Source organism: Capsicum annuum, chromosome 4 (genome assembly GCF_002878395.1).
Source record: "Capsicum annuum cultivar UCD-10X-F1 chromosome 4, UCD10Xv1.1, whole genome shotgun sequence".
Taxonomy (NCBI): domain Eukaryota; kingdom Viridiplantae; phylum Streptophyta; class Magnoliopsida; order Solanales; family Solanaceae; genus Capsicum; species Capsicum annuum.
Genome location: NC_061114.1, coordinates 27,682,933 through 27,702,523, shown reverse-complemented (window position 1 = coordinate 27,702,523; position 19,591 = coordinate 27,682,933). Strand labels below are relative to the sequence as shown.

Sequence of the window (19,591 nt, the reverse complement as noted above, 5' to 3'; positions counted from 1 at the left end):
GATAGGTACGGTCAGGAACCCGAGCATCCGACCTATGATATGAGACATCATAGGCAAGAAAAGAATATACGTTAGTACTTTGAATGTACTGGTATGCTAGGTGATGTTAGGATGATATGCACGGGTTTACGTACATGAGAATAATAACTCAATGTCATGAAATAACTGGATGAGAGTATATTCAAGACTGAGAATACTGTAAGTACTGAACATGCAATACCAAGTATATATCGTCTGTCTGAATTAGTCTGAAGCTGAAGTAGTGAGTTTTTGATAACTGAATAATTGATAACTGTAAGTCATGATCGTGTAGAACTGAACTGAGTTCTGTACTAAATACTGAATAATGGATACTGATTACTAAATACTGAATACTGAAATTATGGGAGTTATCATCTAACCGACATAACCCAATTATGGACTGATTTGGGGTCTAACCTGTAACACCAGTTGGAAGGGTGTTAGCACCGTGCCATGAGTTACTAACTGTATTTGGGTAAACCTTAATCTGGTAAGAAGACTTATGAGATGTATATGGTTACGTCAACCTTAGTCTGGCAGAATGATGATTTACCTTACGCTGGCTACGTAGTTCTGTAACGCAGGGACTGCTACTTGTCATACCTTTTTTTTAACTCCAAAAAGATTCGTTTTAGGTTCGAAAGAGTTTTTATTATCAAAGTGACAAAAGGTAAAAATTTGTTTCGAAAAAGGATTATTTACATTTTTTATTCAGAGTCACCACTTGACATAATTCGGTGTGCCAAGTCACCTTTGAAAGATCCTTTTCAAAACGATTTGACTCTTTAAATTGGTTTACGAACAGAGATTCCAGCTAAGAAATTTTGTTGACCGAGGAGAAGGTGTTAGGCACCCCCCGATCCCGTGGTTCAACCACGGTCGCTTGGTGGAGCGTATCAGCTAATTTGACACTATAGATGTACAAACCATAGAAAACACACAGACAATTAAACAAACGAACATAAACCAAAATAATTCAAAATTTAGTGTCCAGTCCACTTATACAGCCCCAAAAAAATGAAAAATGCAAAAATGTAAACCTACTCTATTTTAAACTAATCCTAAACTACTCCTGAACTAAAACTCCGCCCGACGTTCCGGGCCTTGACCGTTCGCCATCTTCAAGTACATGATACTATGGGGCATTCCCCGATGAATAAATACAATTCCTTCGGGGCATTCCCCGGCAAATGACTACAATTTTAATTTCATGAGATAAACTAGAAAAGCATTCAACCCATTCAACATTCCACACATTCAATCAAACAACGAAAAATACTTATTTCTAAATTGATGTCTACCCAAACCTATGTTTGCCTATCCATTTCCACATGTCATAATTCTTTCACATTCGTACAATATTCATGCTTATTCCAGATTAAACAAAACAATAATAAACCCAAGTTAATCTAATTCAACCCTTTTTATTAAGTTCTCATTTCCACCCTAATCTAATTTTAAATCAAGATTCAAACGGATAAATTCATACTACTATTTCCAAAAATCCACAACTACTATAAATTCAATATTTATCATTCATATCACACACAAGCTAAAACAAGAAAAACCAAGAAGATAACCATTAATCACATTCAAAACAAATCACGTACCAAACAAAGAATTGACTAAGAATAAGATGAGAGATGGACCTCAGGTTTTAAGTTGAGATATTATTTGATCGGAATTTTGAACTGAACAACCAATCGGAGCCACGAATAGAACCTCATCAAAGAAACTCTAACCTCCGTGTAACCCGAATTCAAATCATGACTCCAAAATAAAACCCTGAATACTTTGGGTTGACTTGGATTTTGGTCATTTTAGAAGTTTGGATGGGTTCAGTTGACACTTTTGGTGGAGTCGATGGGAACGGGAGTGATGGTTGTTTTTCAATTGGATTTTTCCGCTTGAATAATACCCATAATGATGATATTAGGCGGATTTGGAATTTTGGGTAGAGGGGATCCGATTTTCATCCCGTTAGAGCTCCTACGATCTCCAACAGGTCGGGAAAATAGAGGATGGACCAAATTTGGATGATGATGGTTAGCCAAAATTATGAGCCTTCATCCTTTTCTCTTCTTATCTCGCTCACATCCCTCTCCCTCTCTCGCTTCTCTCTTTCATCACTTTCTTTCCTCATTTTTGATCTGGTGTGTGTGTAAATTTCCCAAAATCAGTAAGGAGTGCATGTGTGTGTGGATCTGTGGTGTGTATAATTGGGTATTATTTTTCTGTCTGCCTTAAAATGGAATGCTCTCTCCCTCTTTATGGCGTGATCTCTGTGGGTCTTAGTAGGGAATTAAGTCAATGTGTGTATATTGTGGAGAAGAAGGTCCATTCTTTGTACCTTTGCTGTGAGTGTGATGTGTTTTTGTTAAAGAAAAATTTAGTGCCCCTTCCTTTTCTATATTTTTTTTATGTGTTTTGGTTAAAAGGAATAAAAATTATGAGGGTGGGGGTGAGTGAGGTAGGTAGGGTAGGGGTAGGGTGTGGATTAAGTGTAAAAATTAGTTAGGATAAGGGAATATTTTGGGATTGGTGATGTAATTTGTTAGGATTTGTTGTAATTGTTTTCTTGTGGGGAAAATATAGAATGGGTGAGGGTACATGGTAAGATTAGCTAAAAATGAACAAAATTCAACTTTGGGAGGGACAAAATTAGTTGTCTACACTACTAAGGGTCAAACCCTCTATTGACAGGAATGCCCCCATCCCTGGGTTCGCTCGGTGCTGAATTATACTATCAACTGAATTGACACTGAACTGATCACTAGGCTATACTAGGCTTGACTGAACTGACACTTGACTACATTAACTGACTGAGTGATCTCGCTCATGGTATAACTTCGTTTTGTATACTCTGGAAAACTAGGCAACAGCTAAATTTTGGGTATTCGATACTCCCAGGACTCGATTACATAGATAATGGAACCATATCTCAACCTTAAAAGCATCACACATAAGTTATCATGCACAATTCCTTCACATAGACATTTTGTCAAACACTTAGGATACATAATTCTTGTACATGAGAATGAGAAATATATGATTATCATAACTACCACATTCAACACCACAATTCAAGGATTTAACATGAGGGTTACATAAATCAACATATATTCTAGTTAATTCACATGAAACTCAAATTATTCATGACTTGAAATCCACACAAGATCACATACATGAACATAGTTCCATTCAAGAATGTAAATCATAATCCAAGTTCTTGAAAGAGGATTCTTGAACTCCAAGGGTGGAAAGAACCCAAGGATGAACACCTAAACATACCTTGATTGTTGAATTCATGAGAATTATTGGTGAATTCTTGGGATTTGATCTTACTCTTGTTGAACTAGGGTTTTTCTCTTGAGAGAATTTGTGAAATAATGAGTGAATTTTGCCCTTTAGGCGGCTTAATTTCGTGTTATGGCTGAATAATATAAGGGAAAAATGACTTAATTACCCCTACAAACCCTTAAATTAATACATAAATTGTGTCAGTGATGCGATAGTGATGCATCACATCGCGTCGATGATATCGATGCGATTACCGATGTATCACGTCGATGGTGACGATGCGATAGCCAATGTGACGCGTGCTGATCGCGTTGGCTTGTTGTGTTGGTCATCCAAACATGACTTAAACGATGTTCGAAAATTCCAAATCTTACCCGAGATGACCTATAGATAACCTTGATCATGAATCAATTTAAAAATTGACAATCTAAGGCCGGAAAGATCAAAAATAAAACCATTGAAATATCGAGGTAAAAAATAAGACTAAGTATCAATACTTAGCTGAAATTTTCTAAGTTTGAGACCTCTTTTGGCATGCTATATGGGGATGAAATGGGCTATGACTTTATGGGGTCTTACAAGTCATTCCCCTTGACTCCTAGAAGATGTACTTTCTACTCAAGTCATTCCCTTTGACTCCCAGAAAATGCCCTTTCTAGTCGAATCATTCCAAATAACCCCTAGATATGCATTTTCTGGCCGAATCCTTCTATGTAGCCCCTAGGAGATGCATCTCCTTATCTGACTAATTCAGGTTTCATTAATTAGGTGGTGCACTTCTTAAATTAAACCGTCACTCCTGGAAGCCACATTTTCTAGTCGAGTCATTGCACTTAATCCTTAGAAGACACACTTCTTTATTAGTTTTCATTTGTCAGGTGGCACACTTTCTAACTTAAACCTTTATCTCTAGAAGATGAACTTTTTAGTCGGAATTCCTCACTCTAATTTTTAGGAGACACACTTCCTAGTCTTGTTTATTTAATTTTATCCTCAAGAAATGCATTTATTGACCAGATCTTGATTCACCTTTGCATTACGCATTTTGCAAGTAGCCGTGATTGGGTTTGACACCCACACAAGTCTTGATGATAAACTAGGGCAAAATTTAATTTCTGTTATTTGGAACTTCACTTTTAGACCCTCCTAGAAAATATGACTTTAATTTTTTGGCAAATGAATCTTTCTTTATAATAATATTTATTTGGGATAATTTTCTTTCTAGTTTTGATGTGATTTCAGGAGCCCACCTGAAGAACAAGACGAATAAATGGAAAGTCAAGCAACAAGGTAAAAAAGTTGAAAGTCAAGCCACAAAGTGAAGAAATTGAAAGTCAACAGATTGAAGAAATAGCAAGCCAGGAGCCCGCCTGGGGAACAGGGTGAAGAAATTGTAAGACAAGCAATAAGGTGATAAAATTACAAGTCGGGAGCTCGCCCAGAGAATAGAGTAAGTAAATTACAAGTCAGGAACCCGCCTGGAGAATAGAGTGATGAAATAGCAAGTCAAGAGCCACAGAAAGCTGCATAGATAGGATTTTTATAATTTTATTTATGTTTTTAACTTGTAATTTTTATTTTTGATGTAATGACAGAGCTGCGGATCGGAATCTCAACAGGACCTCACTCGACTCTTCAACTTGGTATAATCCTTCTCCTTCCAACCCTTTGAGATACCTGTGACTTGATTCCCCCATAACTTGGGTACGTAGGATTTTCAAAATAAAGACTCGGTTGCGTCTGCCCTTCTTTTTCTTTCTTTGAATAAAGGTCGGGTCAAAATTCTGTATCTTTATGTACTTCTTTGTTTGAAAACACTGTGTTTACATCCAAAGAAGGGTATGATGTTGACACGTAATTTTGTCCCTCCCGAAAGTCGAATTTACTCATTTACCCCGCCTTACCATGCACCTTACCCCCATGTGATTATTCTTCAACAAAAAGATAAAAATAATAAAATTCTTAACAAATTAACACCCTACCAATAAAATTTAACCACTTCATTGTAACAAAAATAACAACTTCCTACCCCACTCCTTACTCCTACCCCTCACACCCTATCCACCCCCCACTCCACTTACGTTTTTCCCATTATTATTTTTCCTTAACAGATTCACACAGGTTGATTCATACCCCACACAGCAAAGCAATACACATCACACATATACTACAATACATATATATATACAGTCATCGACGCACACACAACCACCGAAAAATACACACTCACAATCACTATTACACCCAAAGACCGAAGAACACACACACAACACATCAATATACACTCTCACACAACAAAATAAGATAAAAATCAGTGAGGGAGAGAGAGAAAACATTGAAAAAAGGTAAAGGGACATCGAGTAAAAAATAGAGGAGAAGCACCACCGTCTTTCACTGTTTCGGCGGCAAACCCACCGCCTACTGTGACTCCAAAATGGAATTATACCCACCGTATCAACTCCTTAAACCGATAAACCATAATTTCCAGCCACAAACATCGAAACAGACAACCCAACCCGACAATCCCGTCCTTATTCTGTTACTGTCAGAGATCTGGCAGAGCCTCCATGGGTTCAATCGAAAAATCCATCATCTTAATTTTCCATCGAAACCCATAACTACATTGAATCTGATAACACAGTGAGCTAAGAATCTCAAAAGTCGATTCGTTGGGTTTGAATTTGGTCAATATCACCAATTAGTTTTTTTTTGGGAGTTGGGACTGTGTTTTTTTTTCTACTCGGGAATTCTATGTTGGTTCGTGATTGAATTCAATCGATGTGGAGTTTGTTTATTGATTGAGGTTCGATACAAGATTCCGATCGTGGTTCTAGTCGGAAGGAGTAATTACACTTGAAAAGCATCAAATTGAGGTCCAATTCTACTCTTTCCCTCTTTTTTATTTTATTATTGTTGATATCCGGTGCATTGATCTGAATATTGTGTGTTGGTTGATCCTTGTTGATGATTAATACCTATTAGTTTTGATTCGTTGTTTGATTCTCTTGATTATGGGTTGTGTGATGAAATGATATCTCATTAAGAATTAAAACCAGTCATTTAGGAAGGGATTGATCTTGATAAAAGTGAACATGAATTAATTTAGATTCTTTGATGTTGGTTTAATTCGGTTTGAACATAGATATTGTTGAACACGATAGTATCATAATTAGTCCGTCACATGGGTAGGCAAATACAAGTTGGGTAGGCAAATCATAGAAATTGATGATTATGAAATGATTGAATTTTATGTGTTTGAGATTATTTTATTTTGTCGTTTGATATTAAAAAATGTATTCATTTAGCCAGGGAATACCCTGAGGCCATATGTACTTATTCACCGGGGTATGCCCCGACGTATTATGTAGGCAGAAGATGTTAGTGACGAAGGCCCGAGGCGTCGGGTGAAGCATAGTTAGGATAGTTTAGGTTTCATTTCAGTATTTTAATTTTGGTTTGTAATAAATTGGACTGGACATTATTTTTTGGACTCTGGACTATTTGATTGTTTATTCTTCTCATTTTGTGTTTTGTTTGGTTTATGCATTTAATAATGTGGTTGTGGTTGAACCACGGGATCAAGGGATGCCTAACACCTTCCCCTCGGTCAACAGAATTCCTTAATCGAAATCTATATTCGTGGACCAGTTTTGAAAGAGTCAAAAAATTATTTTGAAAAGGATTTTCCAAAGGTTACTTGGCATACTAGATTATGCCAAGTGGCAACTCTGAATTTTGATTGTTAAAGGTCCTTTTCGGAACAAATTATTTTCTTTTGTCACTTAATAATAAAACCTTTTCAAACTTAAAATCAATTCTTTTTGGTAAAAAATGAGTGTGACATAACTATAAATATGAGTCTCATAATTCAGAAAAACCAACAACTCTAACAAGAAGCAAGAGAAAGTTGGTGGATCAAAAAGTTGGTGGATCAAACACACCCGATCTCTCTACAAGCTACAAATCAAGCATTCAAGTTCATCAAGGTTCATGATCAAGACCACAAGATTCAAGAACAAGCCCAAAAGCCCTCGAATTCAAGTATAAGTCAAGATCAAATCCATCAAATTCACAAATCAAGTTCAAATTCAGGATCAAGCTCAAAACCTTTGACTTTATATTTGAAAAGGCGAATCAGAGGATTCATAGATATTATAACACTCACATATTGAAATCAATAAAACGATTGTTGCAATATTTTTCTTGTTCCAATTATTATTTTCTCGACTCGAAATTTTATTGTCCAACAATTGACACTAAATTTTCAAGTAAAAAACTCTTCTTTCTTGCAAAAACTCCTAGTTTGATTTGGTACCATTGAGTGCGTTCTATGATTCAACTAATTTGAGTTACCACTATTCGGCTGAAGTGAATCATTTTATCTTTGGAGGATATATTCCTTAAGGACACACTGTAAATTCAGTGGATTTGATTCTTAATTCTATCTTCATCTCTTTCTTGTTTGAGTTTACTATAAGAAAATGCTTCCCATATAAGAAAATGCTTCCAGTGCTGGAATGAATAAAATTCGCTTTATTCTAGTTCATTCTCTTTTCCATTTTGTGCAGAAAAATTATTGATTTGAATTTGATAGTTCTTATGTGATCAAGTACTTTATAAGACTATTGCGATCGATATTGATGATAGTGACCTTGATACGGAACTGAAACTACTAACTAGGTGAGGTGAAGCTAGTCTATCAGAAGACATTTGTTGAGCAAGTGAGATTAATTGAAGTTCAATTTACATCAACTGGAGAAGAAAGATTATTTTCAACTTACTGAAGTTCATATTTAAATACAAATTTTATCTAACTCGAAAATTCTGGCGCTTGATAGGTTTACCCTGTCTATGTATACTGGATGGGATATATATGTACTCGCAAGCGTGCTTGAAACAACTTAAAATATAAAAGGAACAAAAAGGATTAACATCACTCTCTTGGTAGGATAAGAAAGTGATGAGTGCTCATTTCTTTCCAACCTCCAAGGGGTCATTTAATTTACGATTTAGTTAATGCAGGATTACAATACACGAATTGTTCATGATCTTAATGGTAATACTACTGCAGGAATTGTTGCATGAACCAGATTAGTAACACTTGGATTGTTATACATTGTAATGTATAGATTGTTATACACGAATTCTCTTATTTAATTAAGGTCATTTTATTTATCTATTATTGATAATACTTCTTGTGACTCACAGTTATCTCGTATAAAACAATGTATCAATTCTCGTACAAGTTATACCACAATTAGTAATACAACATATCAGAATCCAATATTAAAATCTACATAACTTATGGGAAGATATAATAAAAATCAAACATTATATTAAATTATTCAAAGATTATATTAATCATGTCGCACTGGTAATACACATTTTGTCATTTTTATTTGTTTGAGAACTACTGATTCTTATTTATGTTTGTTTTTCGATTCAATTACGCGCCGATTTCACCAAGGAGTTACGATAAACTAGATTTATAAGTAAACAACCTCAGTCCAACTAGAAAATTATTGACAATTGTAAGGTCAATAGAGAACCAAGTCTCCTCACATTCTCTCAAATTAGAGGTGTTTAAAAGCCAAAATTTTGAGTGAGAAAGAAAGAGAGAAGGGGACTTTCTCCCTAGGAAGGGAAAATAACATTGTTGCCCCAATAAGATTTCTCTCTCTTTTTCCCTTTGAGAACCCTTCATTTTCGGTCATCATTCAGGTACATGTTTTCTATTTTTGTATTCAATTTACCCTTTTAATTTCTTTACTACAAAACTCAATAACCTTTAATATAATTCAACGAATGAATATGGCAAACCTTCAATGAATCCTAATGCATATTATATATGTGCATTGTTATGTTGAAGGATCTTGACTTAATTCAATTCGTTATTTTTACATGTGCATTCCACTAAAAGTTGTCTCATTTTCCTTTTACAATAATGCCGGCAAGGTAATCTTTTATCTTCTTTGCATGGCAATCTATGAGGGGCATTGAGGAATTGTTGAGACAAAAAATTAACGGTAAAGATTGTTTTTCCGACGCTGCGTGTAGATTTCACGCTCAATCTTGGCAGGAAGTTCAGCGTCGTAAACATGGAAAATTCTCCTTCTTCTTCTCCTCCTTCTCCAAATTCTTCTTCTTCATCTTCTCCTCCTCCTCCTTCTCCGTCTTCGCCTCCTGACTCTTCTCCTCCTCCTTCTCCACCTCCGCCTTCTTCTTCTTCTCCCCCACCATCTTCACCTTCACCATCGAAATCTGACTCTCCTCCACCACCATCTCCTGAATCATCACCACCACCGAAATCCAATTCATCTCCTCCTCCATCCCCTGATAAATCAGCACCTCCAAAATCCGACTCTCCTCCTCCTGCATCACCACCTCCGACAAATTCAGCTCCTCCTCCGCCATCACCCTCTGATTCTTCTCCTCCGTCGCCCAAATCATCAAATTCTTCTCCTCCTTCCGATACACCTAATACACAATCACCACCACCCTCCCCCTCATCACCCCCACCACCAACCACAAACACAAAAACTCCTCCTCCCAAAATCGCCTCCCCTAACATACCAAATTCTCCTCCATCACCTGCATTCTCTCCACCAGTTCCTAATTCTCCGGATTCATCTCTATCTCCTCCTGGAAAGGCATTACCTCCACCTTCACAAGATTCACCACTGAATAAATCATCTGGCTCCTCGGGAAGCAATCTCTCGTCACCACCTGATCATTCATCATCCACCGCAAATGTGACAATAGTAGCTGCAATAGCTGTGGCAGGCATATTGATTCTAGCCGTTGTCATTGTCTGCCTATTATGTAATAGAAGGAAGAAGAAACAACCATACTATGTAGATCCCGCACATATGCCACCACCAAAAGGTATGTTAATTATTAGCTCAATCTCCCATTTTCATATATTAATTAGGTATTTGCATCGCAAGTATATTTCTAGCTAGGCACTGGTTTAACTGAACGCACAACCTTTCATTTTGACATAGATACACATATTCTTGAAGATTGAATTTTGGATTCGTCTCTGAAATTAAATGTTTCAACTATGCAATCAAATCTTTTTATAACATTCATCCTCTATAACAATATTTTATTATACCAGACATGTTTTTCTTTAAACCGACTTTTCATGTCATAATATATTATATGTTGTTTGTACTAGCATTTTCCTATAATAACAAAAATTATATCCAGAAAAAAAACACCGTTATCAAGAAGTTCGACTGTATTTGCTTTAGATTATTAGTTATAAATTAGGGTTAATTTATTGATGTTGTCTTGTTGTATGTAACGCCTAGAAAATAAGGCAGATCATCTACTATAACATATTGAATTATATTAAATAATGTAATTTGCTTATACTGTCAATATATATAAGTAAAATACATTGTATTCATCGTGAATAACTACTAGATATTGTTGGCACTAGTGTAGGTGGTGATCCTTACTACAATACCGCCACTTATTCAAGCCCTAATCCCAATACCGATCACATTGTTACGTTAGCTCCACCACCAGGTGTAATGGGAACTCCTCAAGAAGCTCATGGGTGGGGCCCGCCGCCCCCACCTCTGGCTGCGAATACGAGTAGTGAATTCAGCTCAGGTTATTCAAGTCATGTCCCTGGAGGAGGGGCAGGGGCAGGGGCAGCAATATCCCCTAATTATGGTGGACTCTCAAAAATTCAGTTCAGTTATGCTGACTTAGCAACGGCCACAGGTGGATTTTCGCAAGCTAATTTGTTAGGCCAAGGAGGGTTTGGGTTCGTGCACAAAGGTGTTTTGACCGATGGGAGTGTTGTCGCTGTGAAGAGTTTGAAATCTGGGAGTGGACAAGGCGAACGAGAATTTCAAGCTGAAGTTGAAATTATTAGTCGAGTTCATCATAGGCATCTTGTTTCCCTTGTTGGATATTGCATTGCTGATGGACAACGTATGTTGGTCTATGAATTTGTTCCCAACGGAACTTTGGAATACCACCTTCATGGTACGTTCTTTTCCTAGGCTTATTTAGCTACAACATTTTGCGTTGAATAATTTCTTAGGACCAATCAAAGGGTTACAATTGTTATAGTAACTTTAAATGTGTGACAAAAACTCATCATTATATATGTAAATTTTTGTCGTACCGATGAATCTATAGATAATTACGAAATTATTTCTGCAACAATAAGCAATATAGCACATATGACGAATTATATTTGCCAATATGATTTTTGGAGCTATAATTTTGTAGAAATATACATGACATTTTAATTGTTGTGGCTATTTCTAGGTACGACCCAAATTTTAATATTCGTAACTGAATATACGTAGCTATATATGTGTAATATATATGAAAAACATAACATTTTTCTATATTTGAAAACGGTTTAAATTGAAATTTTGTGGTGTGGTTGCAGGTAAAGGTCGACCTGTCATGGACTGGACACTTAGGGTTAAGATTGCTTTGGGATCAGCCAAGGGACTGGCTTACCTCCATGAAGATTGTATGGAAATTTCCTTTCTACCCTCTCGTTTCGAGTTAATTTTACCCTAAATAACTGAATTTTACCCACTATGACAACAAGATCACAAAATTATCTTTTACTAGGTTTAACTAGTTGAACTTTTATTCATCATAACAATAGAATTAACAGAACTATTTATATGCAGGTCATCCTCGCATTATCCATCGAGACATCAAGGGTGCAAACATTTTACTTGATAACAATTATGAAGCTATGGTAAAATGAGACGTTTCATAACTGTCATTTATATCCATCCAACTTTTCTTTGGTTATACCAATAAAAAAGAAAAAATTTCGATTTACAAGAATGTTTATGGTTTATCAGGTGGCTGATTTTGGATTGGCTAAACTTACAGAAGATAATAATACTCACGTCTCAACTCGTGTTATGGGAACTTTTGGGTAAGTCAAAAATATTTTTTTTCTAATATTCGAACCGCCTTACAAATATTGAACTTCAATAGTTACAAGAATTTTTCAATACCAAAGTTGTAAATACTTGTTTGACCTAGAGTATTTGTAAATATTGAACTTCAGTATTTAATCATTGAGTAAAATATTGAATTACTGGTTTGAATGCTTGTGCATTTGAAATGAAATAAGTATAGTTTTTACTCACTAAAATTTTGAAGTTTTACAAACTATTTTTCGGAGTAAATGACAACTAATATGAGATAGAGGGAGCAGTAGAAGTTATTTCATCTATTGCATAATCCTTCATAAAAAAATTAAAAGATTTGTCTTTAAAAGTTAATTTGTTATGCAACAGGTACTTAGCTCCAGAATATGCATCAAGTGGCAAATTAACAGAGAAATCAGATGTGTTTTCATTTGGAGTTATGTTATTGGAACTTATAACTGGAAGAAAACCTTTGGATACTACCAATAAAATCATGGAGGACAGCCTAGTAGACTGGGTAATTAATTTGTTCTTGTTATTGTTTAATTAGTTCCTAATTCTCCTAAATTAGAAATGATCATATTTTATGAGTATCAAAGATTTTTAAATGTCCTTAAAATTCAGAGGCAGATTCAGAATCCACAGTTTACAAATTTTGAATTCTAGAAAAGATAGCTCATTCGTTCTGAATAAAAATATTTATACATATCAATAAGCTTATAAATGATCATGTTTTATATCAAGATTTTAAATGTCCCTAGAATTCAGACTGAATCCAGAATTTTGAGTTTATGAGTTCTGAATTCTAAAAAAGTAATAATTTATTTTGGTTTATATTAAGTGAATTTCTTAATACACATGCCAAATTTAGACCAGAACTACTTAATTCTGTCGAATATGTAACTTAGAACTCTTGTTTTGCCCCTGCTTAGATTGTCATCTTTTCATTCTGTCATTGATCTAGTATATAATAGTGCTTGGTGGTTGTATGCCCATTAAAAACTGTTCTTTTAGTTTTTTCTTTTAGTGAGAAAGATAATGATTTCATCAGTTGTTAAGGGGGTGGGGGTGGGTTGGAGCTCCTATCAGAAGTAGGAGTCAAAATAGAGTTGTTCGGGGCCACATCCCGGCCTGGTAGGTGAATATTTTACAATACGATTAAAAGTTTTGCCAGAGCAATTGTTCATAACAGAGTCAATAACAAAAAAAGAGGATTGGCGACAACAGTAGGTAGCTCCATGAACTCCATCTTGGTTCCTTCCTTTGCCAAGCAGTCAGCTACTACATTTTCCTCCCTATATATCTGCATTGGAGTTGCTTCTTCCAGCTCTGCTAGTAATATCCTGCACTCAGAGACAATGTTATGATATAGCAGATGGTCATTAGATAAGATGTGAATAGCCATAACTGAATCCATATCAATATCAAAGGAGGTGATGTTGTGCTCTTTGGCCAGAAGAAGGCCACATTTAAGAGCAAGGAGTTCGGCCATGGTGGGGGTTGTGTGGATGATGTGTTGGTAGAAACCTAGGAGCCATTCCCCATTGCTTCTACGAAATACACCTTCCAGTCCCCCGGGCTTGGGTTGGCCATGGCTAACCCATCAATATTAAGTTTTATGCGTCTGGTAGTTGGGGGTTTCACTTGATGCTGATGATCTCTTTGGTAGCACTATGGCTAGTCATTTCCTTGGACAAAAGAGTGTATTCAGTCGCTGTAGCAATTACTCTATCAGTCATGGTGATATTGTGGTGGTGAATAGGTTATCATTCCTTGTGAGCCAGATAACCCATAAGCAATGTGATATCAGAGTTTCCCAGGTTAGCCAAGACTTAAAGTGTTTCCTCTTTAGCTTGTTCCACCATTTATGCCAATTAGTGGCATTGATGGTATTCCAAGAAAAGGAAGGTTTGGACCAACTCTTGTTAACCATTTTGATCCAGAATTGTGAAGCATTACGACACTGGAAAAAGATGTGACTGATGTTTTTATAGCTATCGTTGCAGAAATGACATTGGGGAGGGACATTAATACCTTTGTGGTTAAGATAACTACTAGTGGGAAGCCTGTTATGCATGAGAAACCAGAGGAAAGTTTTGGTTCTACTAGGGGTATGGTCTTTCCACACAAGTTGGAAGTTCTTGTCCTGAGTGGGAATAAGATTGGCATTTCTGAGACAAGAGCATATGCTCCCGGTGGTGAAACTGTTCTTTTAGTTAGATGATCTATTTCACAATAGATTGTGACGTAAAATAAAAAATAATTGATTTTCGTTTATTCAAAGTGAAACTGATTATTTTGTACCATGATCACTGTGAACAGGCTAGACCCTTCCTTACAAAAGCACTGGAAGAGAATAACTACGATGAATTGGCAGACCCGCGACTAGAAGGAAAGTATGATGCCGATGAGCTACATCGGATGGTAGCCTGTGCTGCTGCTAGCGTTCGCCATTCTGCTAGAAGACGTCCAAAAATGAGCCAGGCAAGTTCGCAAAACGCTATATATTATAACGGAATTTTGTTGTCACGTTAAACTAACTGATTTTAACCCCACTATCAACAAAATTACATTACTATTTCTTGTTCATTTATATTTTCCGAGCAATAGCACACATAATTCAGTTACCTTAATGCGGCGAAAAACAATATTCATGACTTTATTGTAACAGTATGTAACATGCAGAAGATAGTTTACGACTTTACTATTATAGTGAGTAAAGTTCAGATGACCGTACATAAAATTAGTTATTATGTTCCATTTTGCTTATACACATTATTATGATGATTCAGATTGTACGTGCCTTGGATGGTGACGCATCACTGGAGGACTTGAACGAAAAAGCTGGCAAGAACACAACTAATTTTGGCGGCGCAAGTGGGCCCCCCACGGATATCTACGACACTCGTGCCTACAATGCTGACATGATGAAATTCAGGCAAATGGTGATGACAAGCAAAGAATTCAATAGCACTGAATATGGTGGTACAAGTGATTATGGACTCCATCCTTCTGACACTAGCAGTGAGTTCAGCAGTGACTATAATCATTCTGGAGTCCACAAGCAAGCAAAATGATCAATTTGATCTAAGGTAGAAGAATTATCTGTGTTGCTCGGACTCTGTAAAAATATTGTTGCATGTGCATGTGTCAGTTGACACTTTTGAAGAGTTCGCGAGCAACTTAGAGAGATATAATTTTATCTGTGTTGCTCGGACTCTGTAAAAATATTGTTGCATGTGCATGTGTCAGTTGACACTTTTGAAGAGTTCGCGAGCAACTTAGAGAGATATAATTTATTGAGAAAAGGAGAGTCAAGTATTGGAATAAATCACAATGTGGTGATTTGGTTCAGTTCCTATATATTTACATAGGAAGTTAATGAATATAAATTACTAATTTTATTAGTTTCAATGTGCATATGAATATTGTAATATTATGCACGAACCGAAAAAAAAAAAGATTTTTATACTTTGAGGTTTTGCAATCATAGAGTGCTCAACAAATTGACTATCAAGAACAAGTACCTTATGTCTCTTATTGCAGACCTTAACAATTAATTGTGTGGAGCATGATACTTCACGAAGTTTGATCATTTGAGATCGGGGTATTGTCAAGTGTATATAGCCGAGGATGAACATATTTCATTTCTCTCGTGTTGGTTTTGCAAGTTCTTGCACAACTTTGACTCTATAAGTTTATTAGTAATAAATACTGTTATTGTAGTACTATATTATTTTTTGAAATATGTACGTTTGGGAAGGCTGATGAGAGATGCAATCTATTATCTATATATCAAACTGACTGTTATAAACTAATAAAGAATAAAGAAGAAGAGTTGAGAGAATAGTGAGAGTAATTCTTATTTCTCTTGAGGGATGATTTACAATGAAGGAAACCCTTTTATTTATAGGAGAAATTTGCTCCTAGTATCACACTAAAAGACAGATGCATCAAATTCTGATAGGCATCAAATAGATTTTGATAGATCTTGATAGACATTCACTATAATTGATATATATCATAACACTCCCCCTTGAATGTCTAACAATACACATATAGGCTGCCTCATTAAAAATCTTACAAGGAAAACCCAGTGGGACAAAACCTCGTAAGGGAAAAAGAGTATAACGCATATTAATCCCCCTAATAAGAACATCCTTGAACCTTAGCATTTCGATATTTTGCACAATTTTCTTAAAAGTTGCAGTTGAAAGAGACTTGGTGAATAAATCAGCCACATTGTCACTTGAACGAATCTGTTGTACGTCAATATCACCATTCTTTTAGAGCTCATATGTATAGAAGAGTTTTGGCGAAATGTGCTTCGTTCTATCTCCTTTTATGAATCCTCCTTTAAATTGTGCTATGCATACTGCATTATATTCATATAGAATCGTGGGTACTTTGTCACATTTCAAGCCACATTTTTCTTGAATGAGATGTATTATGGACCTCAACCACACACACTCTCGGCTTGCTTCATGAATAGCTATAATCCCAGTGTGGTTCGATGAAGTGGCTACGATAGACTGCTTTGTTGATCTCCAAGATATGGCAGTACCCCCACATATGAACACATAGCCTATTTGAGACCGAGTTTTATGCAGATCAGATAAGTACCCAGCATCAGCATAACCAACAAGATTGGAACTGCAATTTTTAGGATAAAATAAGCCCATATCGGTAGTCCCTTTAGGTACCGTAATATGTGTTTGATCCTATTCCAATGTCTTCTAGTAGGAGAAGAACTATACCTTGTTAATAAATTAACTGAAAAGGCTATATTAGGCCTTGTAGTATTTACAAGATACATTAGTGCACCAATTGCACTAAGATATGGTATTTTAGGACCAAGAAGTTCCTCATTCTTTTCTTGAGGTCGGAATGGATCCTTATTCACATCAAGTGATCGAACAACCATCAGAGTACTTAATAGATGTGCTCTATCCCTATAGAATCATTTCAATACCTTTTCTATGTAGGTAGATTGATGGACAAAGATACTGTTTATCAAATGCTCAATTTGCAAACCAAGGCATAACTTTGTCTTTTTGAGATCTTTCATCTCAAATTGTTTCTTTAGGTAATCAATTGCTTTTTGAAGCTCTATTGACATTCCAATAAGGTTTATGTCATCGACATAGACAACAAATATAACAAACTCCGATGTTGTTTTCTTTATGAAAATACATGGGCAAATTTCATCATTCGTATAACCTTTCTTAGATAAATATTCACTAAGACGGTTATACCACATGCATCCAGATTGCTTCAAACTATACAATGATCTTTGCAATTTAATAGAATGCATTTTCCGAGGCTTTGAACTATATGCTATCGGTATTTTAAATCCTTCGGAAATTTTCATGTATATCTCATTGTCAAGTGATCCATATAGATAGGTTGTTACCATATTCATAAAATGCATTTCAAGTCTCTCATGGATAGTGAAATTAATAAGATAACGCAATGTTATTGTGTCCATAACTGGTAAATATGTCTCATCATAATCGACACCAGGCCGTTGTAAAAAATCTTATGCAACAAGGCGTGCCTTATACCTTTGTATTTTATTTTTTTGATTTTTTTTTCGTACAAAAACTCATTTATAGACAACAGGCTTAACACCATTAGGTGTTTGAGTTATAGGTCCAAAAACTTCACGTTTGGCAAGTGAATTTAATTCAGATTGAATTGCTTCTTGCCATTTTGGCCAGTCATTTCTTTGTCGATATTCTGTAACAGATCGAGGTTCAAGATCCTCACTACCTTGCATGGTTTTCATCGCAACATTATATGCAAAGATATAATCCACTACTATTTCAGATCGATTCAAATTAGTTTCAATATCACTTGAATTTATGGATAGTTCCTCATTTTCTTGAGTCTCAGGCTCATTAATTCCTCAAGGAATATTAACATTGCTTAAATCTTGAACTTCCATATGAGGATCTTTCGTAGTGTCATCTTGACCATCTATTTTTTTCTAGGATTTCGATCCTTAGAACCTAATGGTCCGCCACGCTTCAAGCATGCTTTAGATTCATTAGCTATGACACTAATGGATGGTCCTTTAGAGACATTAATTCGAATTGGGACATTCTCTATAGGAATATGTGATTTAGTGATCCTTTTTAAATCTGTAAATTGCTTAATTAAGGCGGAGTGGGACACCACAGTTTGAGAGAGTTAAGAGAAGTCACCTTTTAATTCACAGACCATTTTGTTCATACCTTCCACCCTATTCAAAATTTGGACCAAAACATCCTCGGTCTTGAACTTTTTTGGGTCAATGGAGCTTAACTCTTTGTTGTTAGCTTAATCATTGGGGGGTACATAGAGGTCATAATCATGCTCTCTATCCCTCCAATCCCTATCACACTCATGGTCCATCCAACCTTGATTCCCACCTTGCCTTTGATAGGCGGGGTGGGAACCCCTCAAATAGTTTGCTAAATACCGGATCTCCTCATCTAACTTTTTGGCCTCCTCATCATCCTCATAGGCCTTAGATGCTACGAATTTTACCACTTTCATTGGTGCACCCATAATATTTTTTGTTAAGAACTCAAGTTGGGTCATCAACTTTGCCATGCTCTCCTCTCTTTCCTCATTCGACTTTCTTTATTCTTTGTCAGCCACGGATGTAGAGGGAGAGCTTTTGGGAACTTTGGTATCTTGAGTATGCCAACCCCGATTTTACTTTTTTACCTCTCCCAATAATTAAAATGTCGTATGGTAGTTCATCTTCACTAGGGAACCTTCGCTGCATTGTCTACCATAGTTTTGTTAAGCGGATCAAAGTCCCGGTAGAAGATTTGGAGAAGCACCTTATTCGGGACCTCGTGGTTTGGACATTTTGCTAATTTTCCATTGAATCTCTCCCATGCTTCAAACAATGACTCCCGGTCCAGTTGCCTAAAATTTATGATCTCATCTCGAATTTAGAGCATTTTGGATGGTGGTAAGTATTGATCAAGAAAAACCATAGTAAGTTCTTCCCAAGTAGTGATTGAACCAGGTGGGAGTGAACGGAGCCACAACACTGCCTTTCCCATTAACGAGAATAGGAAAAGGTGAATACGAATAGACTCTTGAGTGATGTGTACGATGTTGAAAGTTGCACACACCTCCATAAAATTCTTCAAGTGAACATTGGGGTCCTCATATGCTTGACCACCATATAGCCCCTTCATTTGTAGCATGTGTAACATAACATTAGTTACATGGAAAACTCCGTTCACATTAGTTGGTGGGATATGGATTGCACTCATTCGTCCTGCATCATTAAGTTGTCCCTCGTTATCGAGAGGAACATCAAAGGTCCCCATGTTACTAGC

General features: G+C 36.2%; 1 protein-coding gene and 1 non-coding gene across 4 annotated transcripts; both read left to right on the top strand.

Annotated features, from left to right (window-relative positions):
* Window positions 1-8,907: 8,907 nt before the first annotated feature.
* LOC107868145 (proline-rich receptor-like protein kinase PERK1) lies at window positions 8,908-15,719 on the top strand. Of its 3 annotated transcripts, none has more exons than XM_016714743.2 (9): window positions 8,908-9,042; window positions 9,379-10,206; window positions 10,774-11,325; window positions 11,741-11,827; window positions 11,994-12,064; window positions 12,174-12,250; window positions 12,618-12,765; window positions 14,571-14,732; window positions 15,041-15,719. In XM_016714743.2, the coding sequence occupies exons 2-9, from the start codon at window positions 9,420-9,422 to the stop codon at window positions 15,323-15,325; spliced, it is 2,169 nt and encodes a 722-aa protein (XP_016570229.1). In that variant the 5' UTR covers window positions 8,908-9,042; window positions 9,379-9,419; the 3' UTR covers window positions 15,326-15,719. The 3 variants fall into 3 exon arrangements, with proteins under 3 accessions (XP_016570229.1, XP_016570228.1, XP_047267729.1); XM_016714742.2 differs by having other exon boundaries at window positions 8,920-9,042; window positions 9,313-10,206; XM_047411773.1 differs by having other exon boundaries at window positions 8,929-9,042; window positions 9,277-10,206.
* Window positions 15,720-19,091: 3,372 nt separating this feature from the next.
* LOC124898264 lies at window positions 19,092-19,197 on the top strand. Its single transcript, XR_007055239.1, has one exon. It is a non-coding gene; the product is annotated as a small nucleolar RNA R71 (small nucleolar RNA).
* Window positions 19,198-19,591: the final 394 nt, after the last annotated feature.

Bases quoted from the DNA above. Each gene is read 5' to 3' on its own strand.
- LOC107868145 (XM_016714743.2), top strand. From the start codon at position 9,420: ATGGAAAATTCTCCTTCTTCTTCTCCTCCTTCTCCAAATTCTTCTTCT. The intron at 10,207-10,773 runs GTATGTTAATTA...GCACTAGTGTAG, and splicing joins ACATATGCCACCACCAAAAG to GTGGTGATCCTTACTACAAT. The intron at 11,326-11,740 runs GTACGTTCTTTT...GTGTGGTTGCAG, and splicing joins TTTGGAATACCACCTTCATG to GTAAAGGTCGACCTGTCATG.